The 15,193-nt window shown below is 46.4% G+C and overlaps 1 protein-coding gene across 6 annotated transcripts in view; it reads left to right on the top strand.

The window, feature by feature from the left end:
• DAPK1 (death associated protein kinase 1) overlaps nucleotides 1-15,193 on the top strand; it is a 188,088-nt gene that overhangs the window by 141,924 nt on the left and 30,971 nt on the right. For 5 of the 6 annotated variants that reach the window (XM_053577437.1, XM_053577434.1, XM_053577436.1 and 2 more), the window contains exons 18-19: nucleotides 4,180-4,278; nucleotides 9,706-9,783. In XM_053577437.1, the coding sequence (XP_053433412.1) occupies nucleotides 4,180-4,278; nucleotides 9,706-9,783 (177 nt within the window). Of the gene's footprint in view, nucleotides 1-1,328; nucleotides 1,700-4,179; nucleotides 4,279-9,705; nucleotides 9,784-15,193 lie in introns of those variants that run through there. The other variant, XM_053577439.1, reaches the window with a different exon arrangement.

Raw genomic sequence — 15,193 nt, 5'->3', positions numbered from 1 at the left:
ATGAAAATAATTAATTTTGTGCTCCTAAGTCTAAAATAAACCTGTATGTTGACTCTTAGAAATTAGCTATGGCCTTCCCTTTTCCCTGAATCCATCTAGATTTTAATTACCAAAGAAGATAGAATAGTTGGATATTCATGTGGTTTGGGTCCTTTAACTGTATGAAAGTTCAAGCACTATTCTGTTATGATTGTGTTAAAAACAAAGCCCAAATGGAATTAATATTTTAATTACAGGGAAATGTTTGTTTACCAGTGGTGTGTACAATGCCAGTGGGATTTAGTATGATTTGTTTGAGGTATAAGAATTAATGTCTGAAACAGCTAGAAAATTATACCTCTCTAAAAAATTACTCCTCTTACATATTATGTGATTCATTCTATGGAAATTGAAATTGGTCATCTTCACAGTCTAGGAACATGAATTGCCAGCACCCTAGGCCTGAGCCATTAGCTGCCTTTGCTTTCTTCATTTATCCCATTCTAATCTTGCCAAGTCAGCCGAATATAATATAAAGTAGCATAAAGACCTTGGCTTTCCTTCTCGGATTCTCTAAGCGCATCGAAAGCAACTTCAAGGAACATCTGTGCCCTGACTTCACTACCTTTAACTTGGCCACCCCATGAAAAGGAACTCCCATGTGCCCAGCATCTGGGACCGGCTCTCTCCATGAGACAGGATGGGGGAGTTGGGCATCTCATGTGCTTTGACCCAACCTAAACAGGGAACAGGTGTTCTCTCCAGCTGCACCCCAGGTCTAAATGCAAAAAAGTGCACTTGGGACTTTTGTTCTTTAAAATTCCAGCAAGACAATCTCAGACTTTCATACTTTAAAACAACTGGCTTACTTAATGGAAAAGTCTTCATATTTTTGCTACTGCAAAGGCCCATGATAGTCCACAAATGCTGGTGTAAGCTTGTGTTTCTGCTATAAATGGTATGTACACAGAGGGCCTTCAATAGATGATGTTGTCATTGAATCAAGCTCAGTTGAAGCCGAAATCATCATTTTCTCAGTTTCAACCTCTTGGAATCAGCAGCTAAGTTCAGATCTGCAATTCAGAGCCTGTCTGGATAAAAAGTATGGTGGTGGCCTGCAGTCTGTGTCCTATGTCCACAGACACGTTCCCTAGGCTGCTTTCGGGGCTCTGATGATCAGCAGGCCCTGACTTTGGGGGTCTTATGCCTCTTCAGTAGGGTTAGTATCATGTGCATTTGTCTGGTTTTTTCTTTCTTTCTTTTTTTTTTTAATAAAAGCCATGAGAGCTCTAGAAGAGCTTAGAAGATGTGCAGGAAAGTATTAAGTGAAGGCATCATTTCCCACCCAGGCACAGCCAGCCTCAGAAGACTCCCTCAAGTAACCAGTTGACAGCGTGGATGTGGCACGGAGGCATCTCTGAGCCACGGGACGACTGTGGTTCTTCCGTCCTGCTGCTGTCTTGCCTTTTCCTTATCTGGATTACATTCCCTAGAGATAAAAATGGCAATTCAAGTCGCACTTCCGTTGGGGACATCCTCACTATCTTTGATGCTCATGCAGTGAAACAGACATTTTTCCAGCCTTCATTCTTCTCATATGAAAATCAGGATAACCAGTGGCCGGTTAACCTGGCTGTGTGGGAGAACACCGTGGGGAAAGGAAATAGATGACACAGAGGCATGACCCTTACCTCGCTGTTCCTTTCTGAGTTGGCACTTTTGTGAGCAAACACAGAGAAAGCAGGTTGTGCACACGTGCATGTGTGTGCGCGCGCACACACACACACATCTGGGAGGACAAGAGAGAGCTCCATGTCCAGCAAGCATTTATGGAGGTTCTTCTCAGAGCCTCAGCCTTCGTGCTAAGCATGAAGGGAGGAGCTCACCAGCCTGCCCTCAGGCTGCTTTTAGATAGACACATGCACATTCAAATACAGCAGCGTCTCATGTGGTCATCACTGCTGTAACAGGGACACAGGGGCTTTGGGAACATAGAAGCAGAGATTCAGACATTATTGAGGAAATCAGAGAAGGCTTTTCAGAGGTGATCATTTAAAGTGATTAGAGCTTTGACAGAGAAGAGGGGGCACATATTTCACTCTGTCATTGACATGTGGTGGAATGAGGTAGGCATTTAGGTGGGGGAAGTGGCAAAAAGGACAAAGTGAAGCTAGGAAGAGCCTTTGGGTCCAGGTGGTGAAAGGCCTGGAATATCATGCTAAGGGGTCTGTATTTTGTTCTGTCCAAACTGGGGGCTTTCAAAAGTGTGGGTTTTCGCCACCCCATTGTGCCCCTCCTTGTTGACTTTCTTCCCTTCTGTAAAACAATGTATGTTCTAAAGCCAAAATGAGATCTTCCTTACATCGCATCTTCCAGACATTTCATCCAAACCTTCAAAACCTTTTTTCCTTTTCATGTTAACACTAGGGAATTTGAATGCTTAATACCTTGTTCTAGATCATTGTAGAAGATAATAGTAAAGAAACACGAAAGTGTGTGCTCATTGCTGCAGTCTTAGCCCAGAATGGGACCTCCCTAGGTGTCCACCCTCCGTGTGGTGGCTGAGGGAATCACCACACAGCCACACAGTGAATGCACTTCAGGAATCCACAAGAATGTGATTGGTTTAGTTACTGATAAGGAAAAGTGGTCACAATCTATTGTCAAGTGGACAAAGCAAGTGATGGAATAGAAGGTATGAGCATGTCTTGACTGTTTAAATGATTTCTCTTCCATTAAGGATTCATAGGTAAGGGCTTGGAAGAAAATGCACCAAAAATGTTTGTGCTTACTTGTACAGATTTATGAGGTTACATTTCTTACATGCATACATTGCATAGTGGTAAAGTTAGAGCTTTTAGGGCATCCATGACCTAAGTAACGTTCACTGTACCCATTAAGCAATTTCTCATCATGCTCCCCATTCCCACGCCCTCACTCTTCTGAGTCTCCACATTTGTGAGTACATGTTTTTTCACATGCACTTAGCAGTACAAATGTGTGATATTTGTCTTTCTGTGCCTGGCTTGTTTTGCTGAAGATGATGACCTCCATTTCCATACCTGTTGCCCCAAAAGACAAAATGTTACGTAGGGATGGCTCTGAGCAGGGTCCTGGGGGCAAATGGAGGAGAGGGCAATCACATGTCCTTCTATTGTACATTGTTTGGATGTCTGGCTTGAGCATGCCGTTAACTTCAGAAGGGAAACTGTTATTTACAAATAGCAGGAATCAGGGATTTCCCAATGTTCCTTACTGTCTCAGGAATACTTTTCTTGGTTCCCCTAGGGCAAAAGAAGTACCTGCCAGTCCTGTTAACAAGTTGAGTGGTTCAGTACAAACACCTTAGTGAGTATGTCCTGACAACCTCGTAGCCATTGAGAAAATAGCACACATAAATTGAAAGAAAACTATTTTAATTTCATTTTTACAAAAGCACAGTTGCTGACTCTCAGATGTGTGCACCTGTTGAGCAGCGCACAGCCTTCCAAACCTTGGACTCAGATTAGACACATCATCCTCATTTTCCACAGTGATTTTCTCATACTTGTGTCTTTAGCAACTGCCAACCCCTGCTGTGCAAAGACAGGGTGTCATTGAAGGGAAGATGATACAGTCTAATGATGGGACTCGGAACTACCTTGAGCTGGTAGTTCACTTGGCGTCCTCACTAGGTGGTTCCATCAAAATCCTCAAATGTTCCTCATCACCCCTGTGAATTCACTGCAGTCCCCTCAAGTGCCTTGGCACGCAGTTTGGGAACCACAGGCATGAGAACTTGGTGGCCGTGCCCTTGTGATTTCACTCATGAGAGAGTCTCCAATATCTGTTCTTCCATCTTTTCCCTGGCTGTGTCTAAATTTGAACTATGATGCAGATCTTGCTAGAACTTTGGGGCTTTGAAGCTCTTGGCTCCTGCCTGCTTCCTGCCAGCACAGCAGGAAACGTAATTTAGTTACCTTGTTTAAGCCTCCTTTTATCCTTTGAAATCGTATTTAAAGTTACTCCTTAACTGCAAAGTTCTTGAAAACGTCCTGCCTGGCTGGCCTGCCTCAGTGGATGGGGAGTTTCTGGAGAAAGGAGATGGTGCCTGGTCCCTCCTCCTGGAGGACCCTGACTGTCTCCCCAGAGTGTCGTCCCTGAGTGTTAACCTCAGCGACAGCGTGAGAAGAGCTCCTTGGTCTTTTTCTCTCTTCCCAGTGTGGACGAACGCCTCTGCACCTTGCTGCCAACAACGGGATCCTGGACGTGGTCCGGTACCTCTGTCTGATGGGTGCCAGCGTGGAGGCACTGACCGTGGTAAGTGTCCTCGGGCCAGTCAGAAGGGAGCTGCAGGGAGCGCTCCAGCCTCTGGGCAGGAGGGGACAGAGCGCGCTGGGCAACTGCGTTCTAAAGCAGACAAGCTGCTGTTCTGCGGTGGCTCATCGTCTGCAGTTACAGAGTCGCCCACATAAGCCGGTTCTATGTCCACTTAAGTCTATCCTGGTCTCACCCCGCCAGGCCCCGCCCTGCCAGAGGTTCCTGCCCTCCGGCCTCTTGGGTATCCATGTTACACAGCAGGGCCTCCGTATTGTTGGGAGAGGTGTGTTTCCCTTTCCTAAATGCTGCCCCTGCCCCAGCCCCAGCCCCAACCCAGGGGAGCCCGGTAGTCAGACCTGGAGGAGGAAGGGCTGTCAGTGTGGGGTGTGGTCCTCACTTCTGCCCACAGAGACCAGGCTGCCCAGCCCCAGAGGCACAAGAGCAGCTCTCTAGGGCCCTTTGCTACTGGGCCTGCACATTTTGTGTGTGTGTTTTAGTTTTTTTATAGATAGTAGTTGGGGTCTTCCTATATTGCCCAGGCTGATCTGGAACTCCTGGGCTCAAGGCATCCCCCCACTTCTGCCTCCCAAGTAGCTGGAACTACAGGCGCTGCCACACCCAGCTCTGCAGAATATTTTTTAGTGGAATTTCTTCAGTTCCCTTTGCCTTCTCTTCCCATTGCAGATCTAGTTCCTCCCAACACAAGAAAGTCTTGGTTCACATTAAGAACTAAGCAGGAGAGAAAATACATCAGCTAATAAGATACAGTTGTGGCTTTATTGCTGCAGTGAAATGGCGTCACTGGAGTTGCTGCTGCTGACAGTGGGCTGACTGTCCAGTCCTCCTGCTGAAACTTACAGATTAGAGCTTTGCTGACATAGATGATTCTCCAAGGAGATCAAGTGCTTTTTTAATGTGTCTGTCAACATCAGGGCACTCAGGCTGGATTAGAGCCTCATTTCCTGGAGACCATCAAGGGCTTAGCAAACTGGCCCTCAGTCCAAATCCAGCCCACTGCCTGTTTTTATAAATAAAGTTTTATGGGGACACAGCCATGCTTGTACATTTGTGTAGTCTCTGGCTGCCTCCACAGTGTGGTATCAGAGTTGAGCAGCTCCTACAGAGACTATATGGCCCACAGAGTCCAAAACTCCCTGCCCTGACAAAGGTGTTGCTGACCTCTGCTCTAGGAGTTGCCTCCCTGAGTGCACTCAGGGGAGCTCCATGTCTGTCCTTTACAGAAGTAACAGGTCTGCTCTGTGTGGTGTTGGTCAAAGCATGGTGCTTCCTCTCAGGCCCACTTATTACCAGTATTCTATGTGGGGTGCGTCCCCTTCTTAGGGCACCTCTGTACCCAGTGCAAACCCACACACCATAAGAAGCCCCTGTGCTGTGTGACCTGCTGGGGCTGGTGTGCCACTGCCAAGTCCTGCCCAGCCATGTCTGGGCTCAGGGTCCAGGTACTTTGTAATGGAGTATTATTATATATTTTTACGAGGAAAAAATATTCTTTTTGACCCTGAAGTTGCCTCATAATGAAACTAGCAAGGACATTTTTGAAAATTCTGCCTGTTGATGGCTTCCAGATAACAACAGTGTGGGTTGGGACTGTGTGGCTGCCAGGCTCCACAGGGATCCTTCTGTTATTGCTGTAACTTCACCCCCACCCCACCATACCTGTTCCCTGGGTCCTGCTCAGCACCCTCCTCAGGCTTCCTCCCCCTCCCACCGCCCATCCTGAGGCCCCTCCCATAGGCACCTGGGCTCTGCGCCCAGCTGCGTTGTTCATTCTACCACTGCCAGGCGATGCTAAGAATGGGGAGTCCAGTGGCAATGAGATTGGAGTGCCCCTCAGAAAGTGTCTAAAAATGGAGGAGGGACACTTACTCAACAGTCAACATAATAGACACTGACTGGGAGCAGGTGGTGACAGGTAGGAACAGGGCTCAGAGGTACTTTTACCTTTATCTGTCCACGTGTGACCTGTTCGAATATGAGTCAGATCCCACCACTCCCTTGCTCAGATGCTCCAACAGAATCCCATCAGGGTTGCTGCCCCTGACCTTGCCTCCCTGACCCCATTTTTTGCTCCTCCTCCTTCCCTGCCTCCCCTGTACCAGCCACTTGGGACCCCTTCATATTCAAGCCTGATGGCCATCCTGCTGCCCCAGGGCCTTTACACTTGCTATTCTTGGGCCCGAGAAGATCTTCCCCAGGTATTTATAAGTCTTGCTCCACCACCTTCTGCAGGTTCAACTCAAATATCACCTTCTTGGTGAGGCTTTATGTTAAGGGCTCCCTTACTTTAAATTCAATGTCTCTTCCCCACCATTGGCCCTGGATTGCCCAAACCCTTCCTGCCTCGTCCTTCTCCATAGCACCTGTCACCAGCTGATGGACTCTACTTTATTCACCTATTTGTTTCTGGTCTTCCCTGTCCACTAGATTTTATATCCCACAGGAAGAGGGATTTTTGTTGGTATTATTGACTTCTGTGTCCCCAGCCTTATGCATAAAGGGAGCTCAATAAATACCTGCTGAAAGAAAGAAAGAAAAAATAAATGAATGACACCACAGTACCTGGGACATGGACTGTTTGTTGATTGGGTGTTAAGTGGATGGAGTCTTACAATTTTGTAGGTTAAAAAAAAAAATCCATCATTTGCCCCCACACTGTTTGAAAACTGTGGAAGGTTTTGCACATGTTCCTTCTGATCATGTTTTCATTGGGAAATCTGACTTCCTGAGCACAATGGGTAAGTGGCCCTTAGGCCTTTCTGCCAGTTTCTTCCCATGACATGCTGCCAACTTGGGCCTCACTGGCCCAGGCTAGAAATGCGGAGGGAGGTGCTGCTGGTGCACAGGAGACACAGGGATTCCTGGGCCCAGCTCAGCCCTCTCCAGCCCCTGGGTCCCCAAGGCTCACAGGCCCCACGCTGAGATGATGGACAGCTGGGTGCTGAGACACTCAGCCATCTTCTGTGTCTTTCAATGCATGCACTTGTTGGGGCCCTGAAAGCTGAGTGTAAGTCGGAGCCACTCATGTGCCAGTCAGTGAGCTTAGCCCCTCGCTCGGTACCCTACCGAGCCAAGACCAGGGAGCAGAGACCCAGCTCTTGCCCCTTCCCTCTCAGACAGAAGACCAGATAGTTTGGGGCAACTTCTCAGCTGTTTTATTAATAATTACCGCTGCCTGCTTCTTCTGTGCTGGCACTGGGCTGACTCTTTGCCTTGGGTTTTCTCTAATCTGCTCAAGAACCTGCGCAGGCAGACGAAGAAACCCGGGTAGGGAAGGCTCAGGACCTCAGCCGGGGTCCTCTCCTCCGCAGTTCACTGTGTCCACTGCACTGGCAGGCATTTCTTATGCAAGCCAGCACAGTGTTCTTTAGAGCAATGTGTTTCTGTAAAGTGAACTGTAAAGTGCTGTGCAAATGTAAGGAATTATTGTTGCTGGTGGTTCTAGTCTTTTAAGAGGTTGCTCGCTGGAGAGAACCTGTGTCAGTGACAGTCCTCCACCTGTTGCAAGTCTGAGGTCTCCAAGAGGAACACCTTGGGAGACGGGAAACTTAAGTCAAGCCTCAAATATCTTTGAACTAGGGCAGTGGTTCCCAAACTCTGCTGCTCAGTAGAATTAACTGGGGGGACAGGTTACACCCCAGACTGATGAAAACAGTGTCTCAGTAGGAGCTGGGGAGCAGGTTTTTTCCAATACCCCCAGGTGATATCCCAAGTGCAGTGAAGTTTGGAAACCACATAACCAGGTCCTTCTCTTGATTTGTTATGAATGCTTGGTTGGAAATGCGGTGTCTGATAAGGGACCTAATTCATCCCAGAGTGAAACAGAAGCCCTCACCTGCCCACTGGAGACACTGCAGGACACTAAGGGAGCAGAGAGAGAGGACAGGACTGACTGGCCAGTAAGCCTCCCCCAGAGCATCCGCATGATTCTTGGCAGGCCAGTCTGCAGACAACAGTGGTTCTCACTAGGGCCAGGTTGCCCCTCAGGGGACATTCTGCAATGTCTGGACACATTCTTGGTTGCTTCAATGAGAGTGAGAGTTGGAGGATGCTACTGGCACCTAGTGGACAAAAGCCAGAAATTCTACTAACCAGCCAAGGCGCAGGAGAGACCACAACAGTTATCTGGACCCGTAGTGCCGGGATAGTGAAAGGCTGGTTTAATGGGACCCCAGTCGTGGTTCAGAGAATTAACTGAATTGAGGGACTGGGAGGTTTGCTATTAAATGGACTCCAGACACCCCTCAGCTTCCATAGGGATTCATCTGTTATTGATAAACATTTTAGATAAATCCTTCTCATTTTTATTTTTAAAGTCCATTCTATTTATTTGGAAATTGTTTCCCATCTTTTCTTCTTTTAGATGTTTTTTTAATCTCTAAAAAAGACTGCAACAGAACAGTCCGTAAGCTGCTTTTCCTCCTTGGTGCCATGGGCACAGTGAGAGCTCTGCCTCCCGGTGACTCCCAGAGTTAGTGCACACAGTGCTCTGAGAACTGTATCTGCCGTGTGCCACGACGTGATCAGTAAATGTTTGCCATTGTTGGGCCCATTCATGGTACAGAAACAGAAATGAATGCCTTCAGGATGAAACTGGAGTCCTAGGAAAGTCTCTAAGTAAAATGCAAGCCCCAAAGTACCCTGGGCTCATATTTATGTTTACCAAAAATATGTCAGTCAAAGTTGTCTGTGAATAACACCACGAAGTGACTACAGTCCACAGCAAATTGTGGTGTACTTTAAAGTAACTAAAAGAGTGAAATTGGAATGTCCCTAACATGAAAAGAAATGATAAGTGCTTGAGATGATGGGGATCCTGAATTACTCTGATTTGATTAATATATATCATATGCCTGTTTCAAATCTGCACATATACCCTATAAATAATATTAAATTATTACATACCCATAATAATTAAAAGCACATACTTTTTAAATTATCGAACTAAGTCTTTTTTTAAATGCACAGTAATTACCAGGAATGGCATCGTGTGAGGGCTAGATTTGTCCATATGTGGACTGTAAGACATCAGCTTGTACTAAGCAGTTTGTCATCTAATGACAATCTTTATTCTCAGCCTAATTGGGTGAGAGTTTCAGGACTTGCGGTATTCAGCCAGCGAGGGAGGCAGCTGAGTAGTGATTAGCTGTGGGCCTGCGACCTCTCCCTGCTGTTACACGAGACACCAGTGCACGTCTGGTTCCTACTTTTTATATTCCATTCCTGAACAATCGAGCAAAATAAGGATTCCACAGATAGGGAGATAATCCAGGGCGAACTCTGTGTCTCCCTGATTGCTTCTGACCTCAGATGTGCTTTTGTTTCTGCCTCAGGTGGATGGGATTAGTGTATGGAACACACACGGCTGTCTCTTCCAGAGAAAAGAAACTAATGCTTTTTCTCTAACAGGATGGAAAGACCCCAGAAGATCTTGCTAAATCAGAACAGCATGAGCATGTAGCGGGTCTCCTTGCAAGACTCCGAAAGGTGAGAAATTCAGTTTATAGGTCTGAAATTCTCTACTTTTGTTTATGGGAAAAATTCTCAGTCTTTGCCCTTAGTCAAACAAGGCTTTAGACAACAGTCTCTATGAAGCGAGGCATCTGTCCTGTCCTGTGGTTTGCACGTCACTTGGCATAAACGTGTAAGCTCATTTGGAAATGATGGACCTCTTTACCATTGCTGTACCTGGTAACTCTACTCCCACCCTCTCTGCAGCATCCCATAAAGTAGAGAGGAAATGAGGTGCTGACTCTGTCTCTTTCCTTATGTTCTGAGCTCCAGGATATCACTTAAGCTCCTATTTACCATCATTGCTCTATGGTTTAAATGATCATGAAAAACATAAGTGAATGCAGTTGTACCTCTTCCCACCTCACATCGTAGCTATGTGTATTAAGAGACGTCATGAAGAGTCTCTCCCATTAATCTGGAAGCTCTGTTTTATGCACAAAGATGTTCATGGCAATGTTATTTATAACAAATACACTAATAAAACTTGGAAACACCAGGTGACCAACATTGATGTCTAATATTGTCTTACAGCTACTGAATAGAATATATATATATTTTTTTGGCCTTTAATGTAGTTTTGAGGATCGGCACCTGTAGCTCAGGCAGCTAAGGCACCAGCCACATACACCAGAGCTGGCAGGTTCGAATCCAACCCGGGCCTACCAAACAACAATGACAACTACAACCAAAAAATAGCCGGGTGTTGTGGCGGGTGCCTATAGTCCCAGCTACTAGGGAGACTGAGGCAAGAGAATCGCTTAAGCCCAAGAGTTTGAGTTTGCTGTGAGCTGTGACACCATGGCACTCTACTCAGGGTGGCAGCTTGAGACTCTGTCTCAAATAAACACATAAATAAATAAATAAAATAAAGTAGTTTTGAGAGGTTTTGGTAATGGGAATTTAATGCTTAGGGTGTCCACTGGGCTTCAAAGCATAAGGTAAATTATGTGCTCATTATAGTTTTTACTATGTTAAAAATACATAGAAAGAAAATGTTGCCAGTGGTGTTTTGTGATTTGTCTATTGTGAGTATGTAACATCTTCAAAAATTACTGTAGTAATTTTTTATTTATAATATAAAAATTTATTATCCAAATTTTTTATAATATTTTTGGTGGGGGTCTGGCTCTTGCTCAGGCTGGTCTTGAACCCACCTTGGCCTCCCAGAGTACTAGGATTACAGGCATGAGCCACCACACTGACCAATAATCATTATTTTTTAAAAAACAAAACTTTTCTAGAAACAAAAAGATAATTCAATTAATTGAAGTACTTGTTGAAAAGGTACTGTCCAAAACATGCTCTAGATGTCCCTGTCAGGTGCCCGGAGACGTGCCTGGCAGAGGGGAGTCTTCATGGCTGCTTCAAGTTTGTATGTTTGAAGTTGCCTCTTGGTCTTGCCAAGGGCTGTAGGGACATAGACTAATTTCTTTCCTTCTGCAGAACACAGATTTGAAGGGAACCAACTATTTTAAGTACATATGCATATTTAAAACTCTTTGGAGTTGATGCGGAGGTAAAGTCACAGATCATTCGTTTTAACACTCTTGTGCTTGGGACTCTGAGAACTGGCCACAAAAGCACCGGCCAGATGATCAGTGAAGGCTGAGATCTCTCAAGGCCTTCAGAATCCTCTTTGTTCTAGAAAGTCCAGAAAAAGTGAAGTCTGGAAAGATTTTCTTCCCCTGACTCATCTGTCTCTACAGAAAATATGTAAATTAAATGCAGGCTTTGTGATTTCCCATTCCACCGTGGACTGTCTTGCTTATCACAATGAGTGAGACTGTGGACTAGCATAGCAAAGGAGACCTTTTTATTTAAAATAAATAAATAAATACATAAATAAATAAGGTGGGGGAGGGTGGGAGCCTAATAGTCATGGTGCCAATCAATAATGAACTTTTAAGGCTGGGAGGTACCAATCAATAATGAACTTTTAAGGCCCGTGTAGTGGCTCATGCCTGTAATCCCAACACTCTGGGACACCAAGGCAGGTGGATTGCCTGAGTTCAGGAGTTTGAGAACATCCTGATCAAGAGAAAGACCCTCATCTCTAAAATATAGCCAGGCATTGTGGCAGGCACCTGTAGTCCCAGCTACTCGGGAGGCTGAGGCAAGAGGATCACCTGAGCCCAAGCGTTTGAGGTTGCTGTGAGTTATGATGCCATGGCACTCTACCAAGGGTGACAAAGTGAGATTGTCTCAAAAAAAAAAAAAAAACTTTTACATACACTTTCCCAATTGTTAAACTCTCTTTATTTGAACTAGAGTACCAGCCAAACAAAAAGCACAGTTTGTAATCTCCGGTTTGGGCTGGATTATACACCAGGAAGTCCTGCATTTGGTTGTAGAATCTTACATTTATAAACAAAATGTCCAGATATAAGGGGTCTTGTAAACTGATTACTGACGTAGCGTCCATCAACAGTGAAAAGGCAAAGGAAATGTGGTCTTCACACAGGCCTAATGAGCACAGATTTTTTTCCTGTTAATTATTAGGTTTCCACCACTGTCCACTTGTAGTAAGAACACTACCAAGGAATGGTGAAGGGCTTCTAAAGAAATAGGCCAGACACCTTTAGGTGTACAGACCTATTTGGTCTGGTGCTCTCAGATTTCCCACATTCCACACAGAAAGCCTAGACCCCACCTGCCCCTGATGCCTGGCTTGTGTCCCTGGGTATCAGGGCTGTGCTCCTCCCAGGTATTTGCAGCCCTCGCTCATCTGCTGTGGGGCTAATGCTTCCCATCCCTGGGCACTCTAGAAAATCCAGTGTCCATGTTCTTTCTAGGCTTGGAGTGCTGGTTACTACCTGAGTAACTGTCATCAGAGCAGGGACACAGGGATGCCTGCAGTTAACTCATCTCAAAGCAAAAAATTAGCTGCAACGTGACCGGCTGCAGAAGGATGGGGCATTTGGGGGCTGTGCTGTGTTTTGCTTGTCACTACCATGACAAGTCTGAAAAAAATGAAGAAAAGCTCAAAACGATGATGTAAGGGAGGGAGAGCAGCAGCCTGCTAGCTGGGGTTGGTGGGGCTGGTGGCCGAAGGTCTCTCTTATCTCTGTTTCCCCATGTGCCTCTGTTCCCCAGTGCAGAGGTCACTGCCGTAGTTAGAAAGAGAATCATATAATTGATTCTCATGTATAATTCTGAATTCCCTGCAGGCAGGCTTTTGGTGTGTTCTACTCTGGGGTCTCCTTTATTTTCTTCCATCCCTGGGCACCTTTGTTTTTAGCGCCCAGGTTTTTAAAAGAGAATTGGAAGGGGGATATCTTAACATTTAGTGTTTTACCATTATCCTGTGATTTTTCTCCAAATGAGAGCTTAAGGCAAAGAATAGTCAATTTAATGCCGTTGATTAAAGGACACTGCCACCCTTAGCACCCAGAAACCAGTGGCAAGTTCCCCCCTCATCTGGGCTTTAGGAGGCAAAATACAGGGTAGTGGATGAGAGCACAGACTCAGGGATGAGAAGACCTGGTCTCCAGCCCCAGCTCTGCCACGGTCTTGCTGGGAGAATAGCTCCCTGCCTCAGGGTCCCTGTTTGTCAGATGGGATGGGTATGGTCCTGCCTCCCAGGAAGGTGATGACGGTTGGACGGGTTCACGTGACTGATGTCCCCAGCACAGTGCCCGCACACAGTAAACGCCACTGCTCTTGTTGGAATCTTGCAGACCACTCTTAGAGCTGCTGTGTGGGGTTTCTGCAATGGTCACCGTGGCAGGGCTCCCTGGAGAGTCATTTGTAATAACAGCCACTGCTGAATCCTGAGTTCCTGGGCCAAGCATCATAATTTTACAACATCTGAGGTTTATGGAAAGGAATGTTCCTTCAGGAAGCCCAGACTCAAAGAGCGTGGCAACATGCTAACTAGCACAGAGCTGAGATTCCTACCTGATGGAGAAATACCTGCTTGTGGTGGGCACAGGGCAGGTCCGCGGATTCCTGCCCAGACGGGAGTGTCCTTTTCACACATGCCACTTCCCAGCGTGAGAGGAGCACCTTCCCGTGGGGAGCCCAGGGTCTCTGTTCCCTTCAGCAGAACCTTCTGGGCTCGGTGTCCGAGGGAGGAACCCTCATATTTGTTCAGCTTCGTCATCCCTCAAAGGACTGTAGCTTCTTGATGAGCCAAAAAAGGGAGGAGTTGTCTACCAGGCATCTTTAATCACAGTGTATCCTTTTCATGTAAGAAAATAAATCTCCCCAAAAATAACAATTTGGCACCTGGTCCATCCACACTGGAATTTGGTTATTGGAACTGACTGGTCACCGATGCGGTAAGAATTGTGGCAGGTGCTGCAAGGAGCAGAGAGAGCCTGTGGGGAAGACCTGGAAGTGGATTTATTTGCAATTGTAACTTGTAGCTCCATCACCAGAAGGAAGAGATTATTAACAACCAGAATACAACAGGGTAGGGAAGGGAAGAGAATCATTCACACTTGAGCATCCTGGAGCCATTTTCCTTTCAGTGTCATATTCTTCCCGATTTTTTTCCAGGATTTCTCACCAGAGTGCTACGGACGCTTGGGGGTCAGGGGACGTCTTGTCCTGAGGGATGTTTCTTATCCTTGGACTCCAATGTCTAATGTTGTGGCATCCCCTACCTACCATATTGTGAAAACCAAATAAACGCCTCCACACATTTCCTCACCACCCCCTTTCCCCCGTCCCCATCCCTGGTTGCTGCCACCCTCTGTAAGACCCAATGCAGATTGATGCAGAACATTCTCATGGGGAGAGGTCTGTTTCTGGGACAGCCGGGGGCGGTGGCCCTAAATCGCCTGCCATTTTATTTGGTTTCCAAATGGGCCAAATTAGCAAAAGAAATGCTTCCTGTGTTCTCAGTTCTCATCATTTGACATTGCCTCAGCATGTATTTTTAAACTACATTTGCTAGGGAAGCAATGGGGATTCGGCTTCTGGAAATAGAACCAAAGTCATCTCATCTTCCTGCACCACTGGAGAACAGGGAGGGAAGAAGGCCTGGCTGTGGTGATTTGTAGTCAGTGCAGGGGCCTGACCCATAGAGAGATGAGACCTTACAACCAGTGCATTCCAGGGGCCCAGGTGAATTCCCCATCTGGGAGGGGCAGGGCTGAGGGTGGCAGAGGCTAAGGCCAAGGCTTGTGGGGAAGGGGAAACCTAAGTCAGGGCTGGGCTGTGCAGGATCTGCTGTGCCCAGCTCCTCAGAAAGTGAACTGGGGTCAGTGGTGTGTAGGAGCTTCTGGAACTGTTTGTACAAGTATCTTCCCAAATCTGTGACATCACTTGGGGGGGTGTCCTGAAATCATCCAGAGTGGGATCATTTACACCATAGGAATGGGAAAATGCTGCAGATTTCCCCACACACACTAGAGGTAGTTGACCAGCGTATCTCTGA

Source organism: Nycticebus coucang, chromosome 2 (genome assembly GCF_027406575.1).
Source record: "Nycticebus coucang isolate mNycCou1 chromosome 2, mNycCou1.pri, whole genome shotgun sequence".
Taxonomy (NCBI): domain Eukaryota; kingdom Metazoa; phylum Chordata; class Mammalia; order Primates; family Lorisidae; genus Nycticebus; species Nycticebus coucang.
Note: the sequence above shows the minus strand (reverse complement) of the source record. Positions and strands in the feature narration are given on the sequence as shown.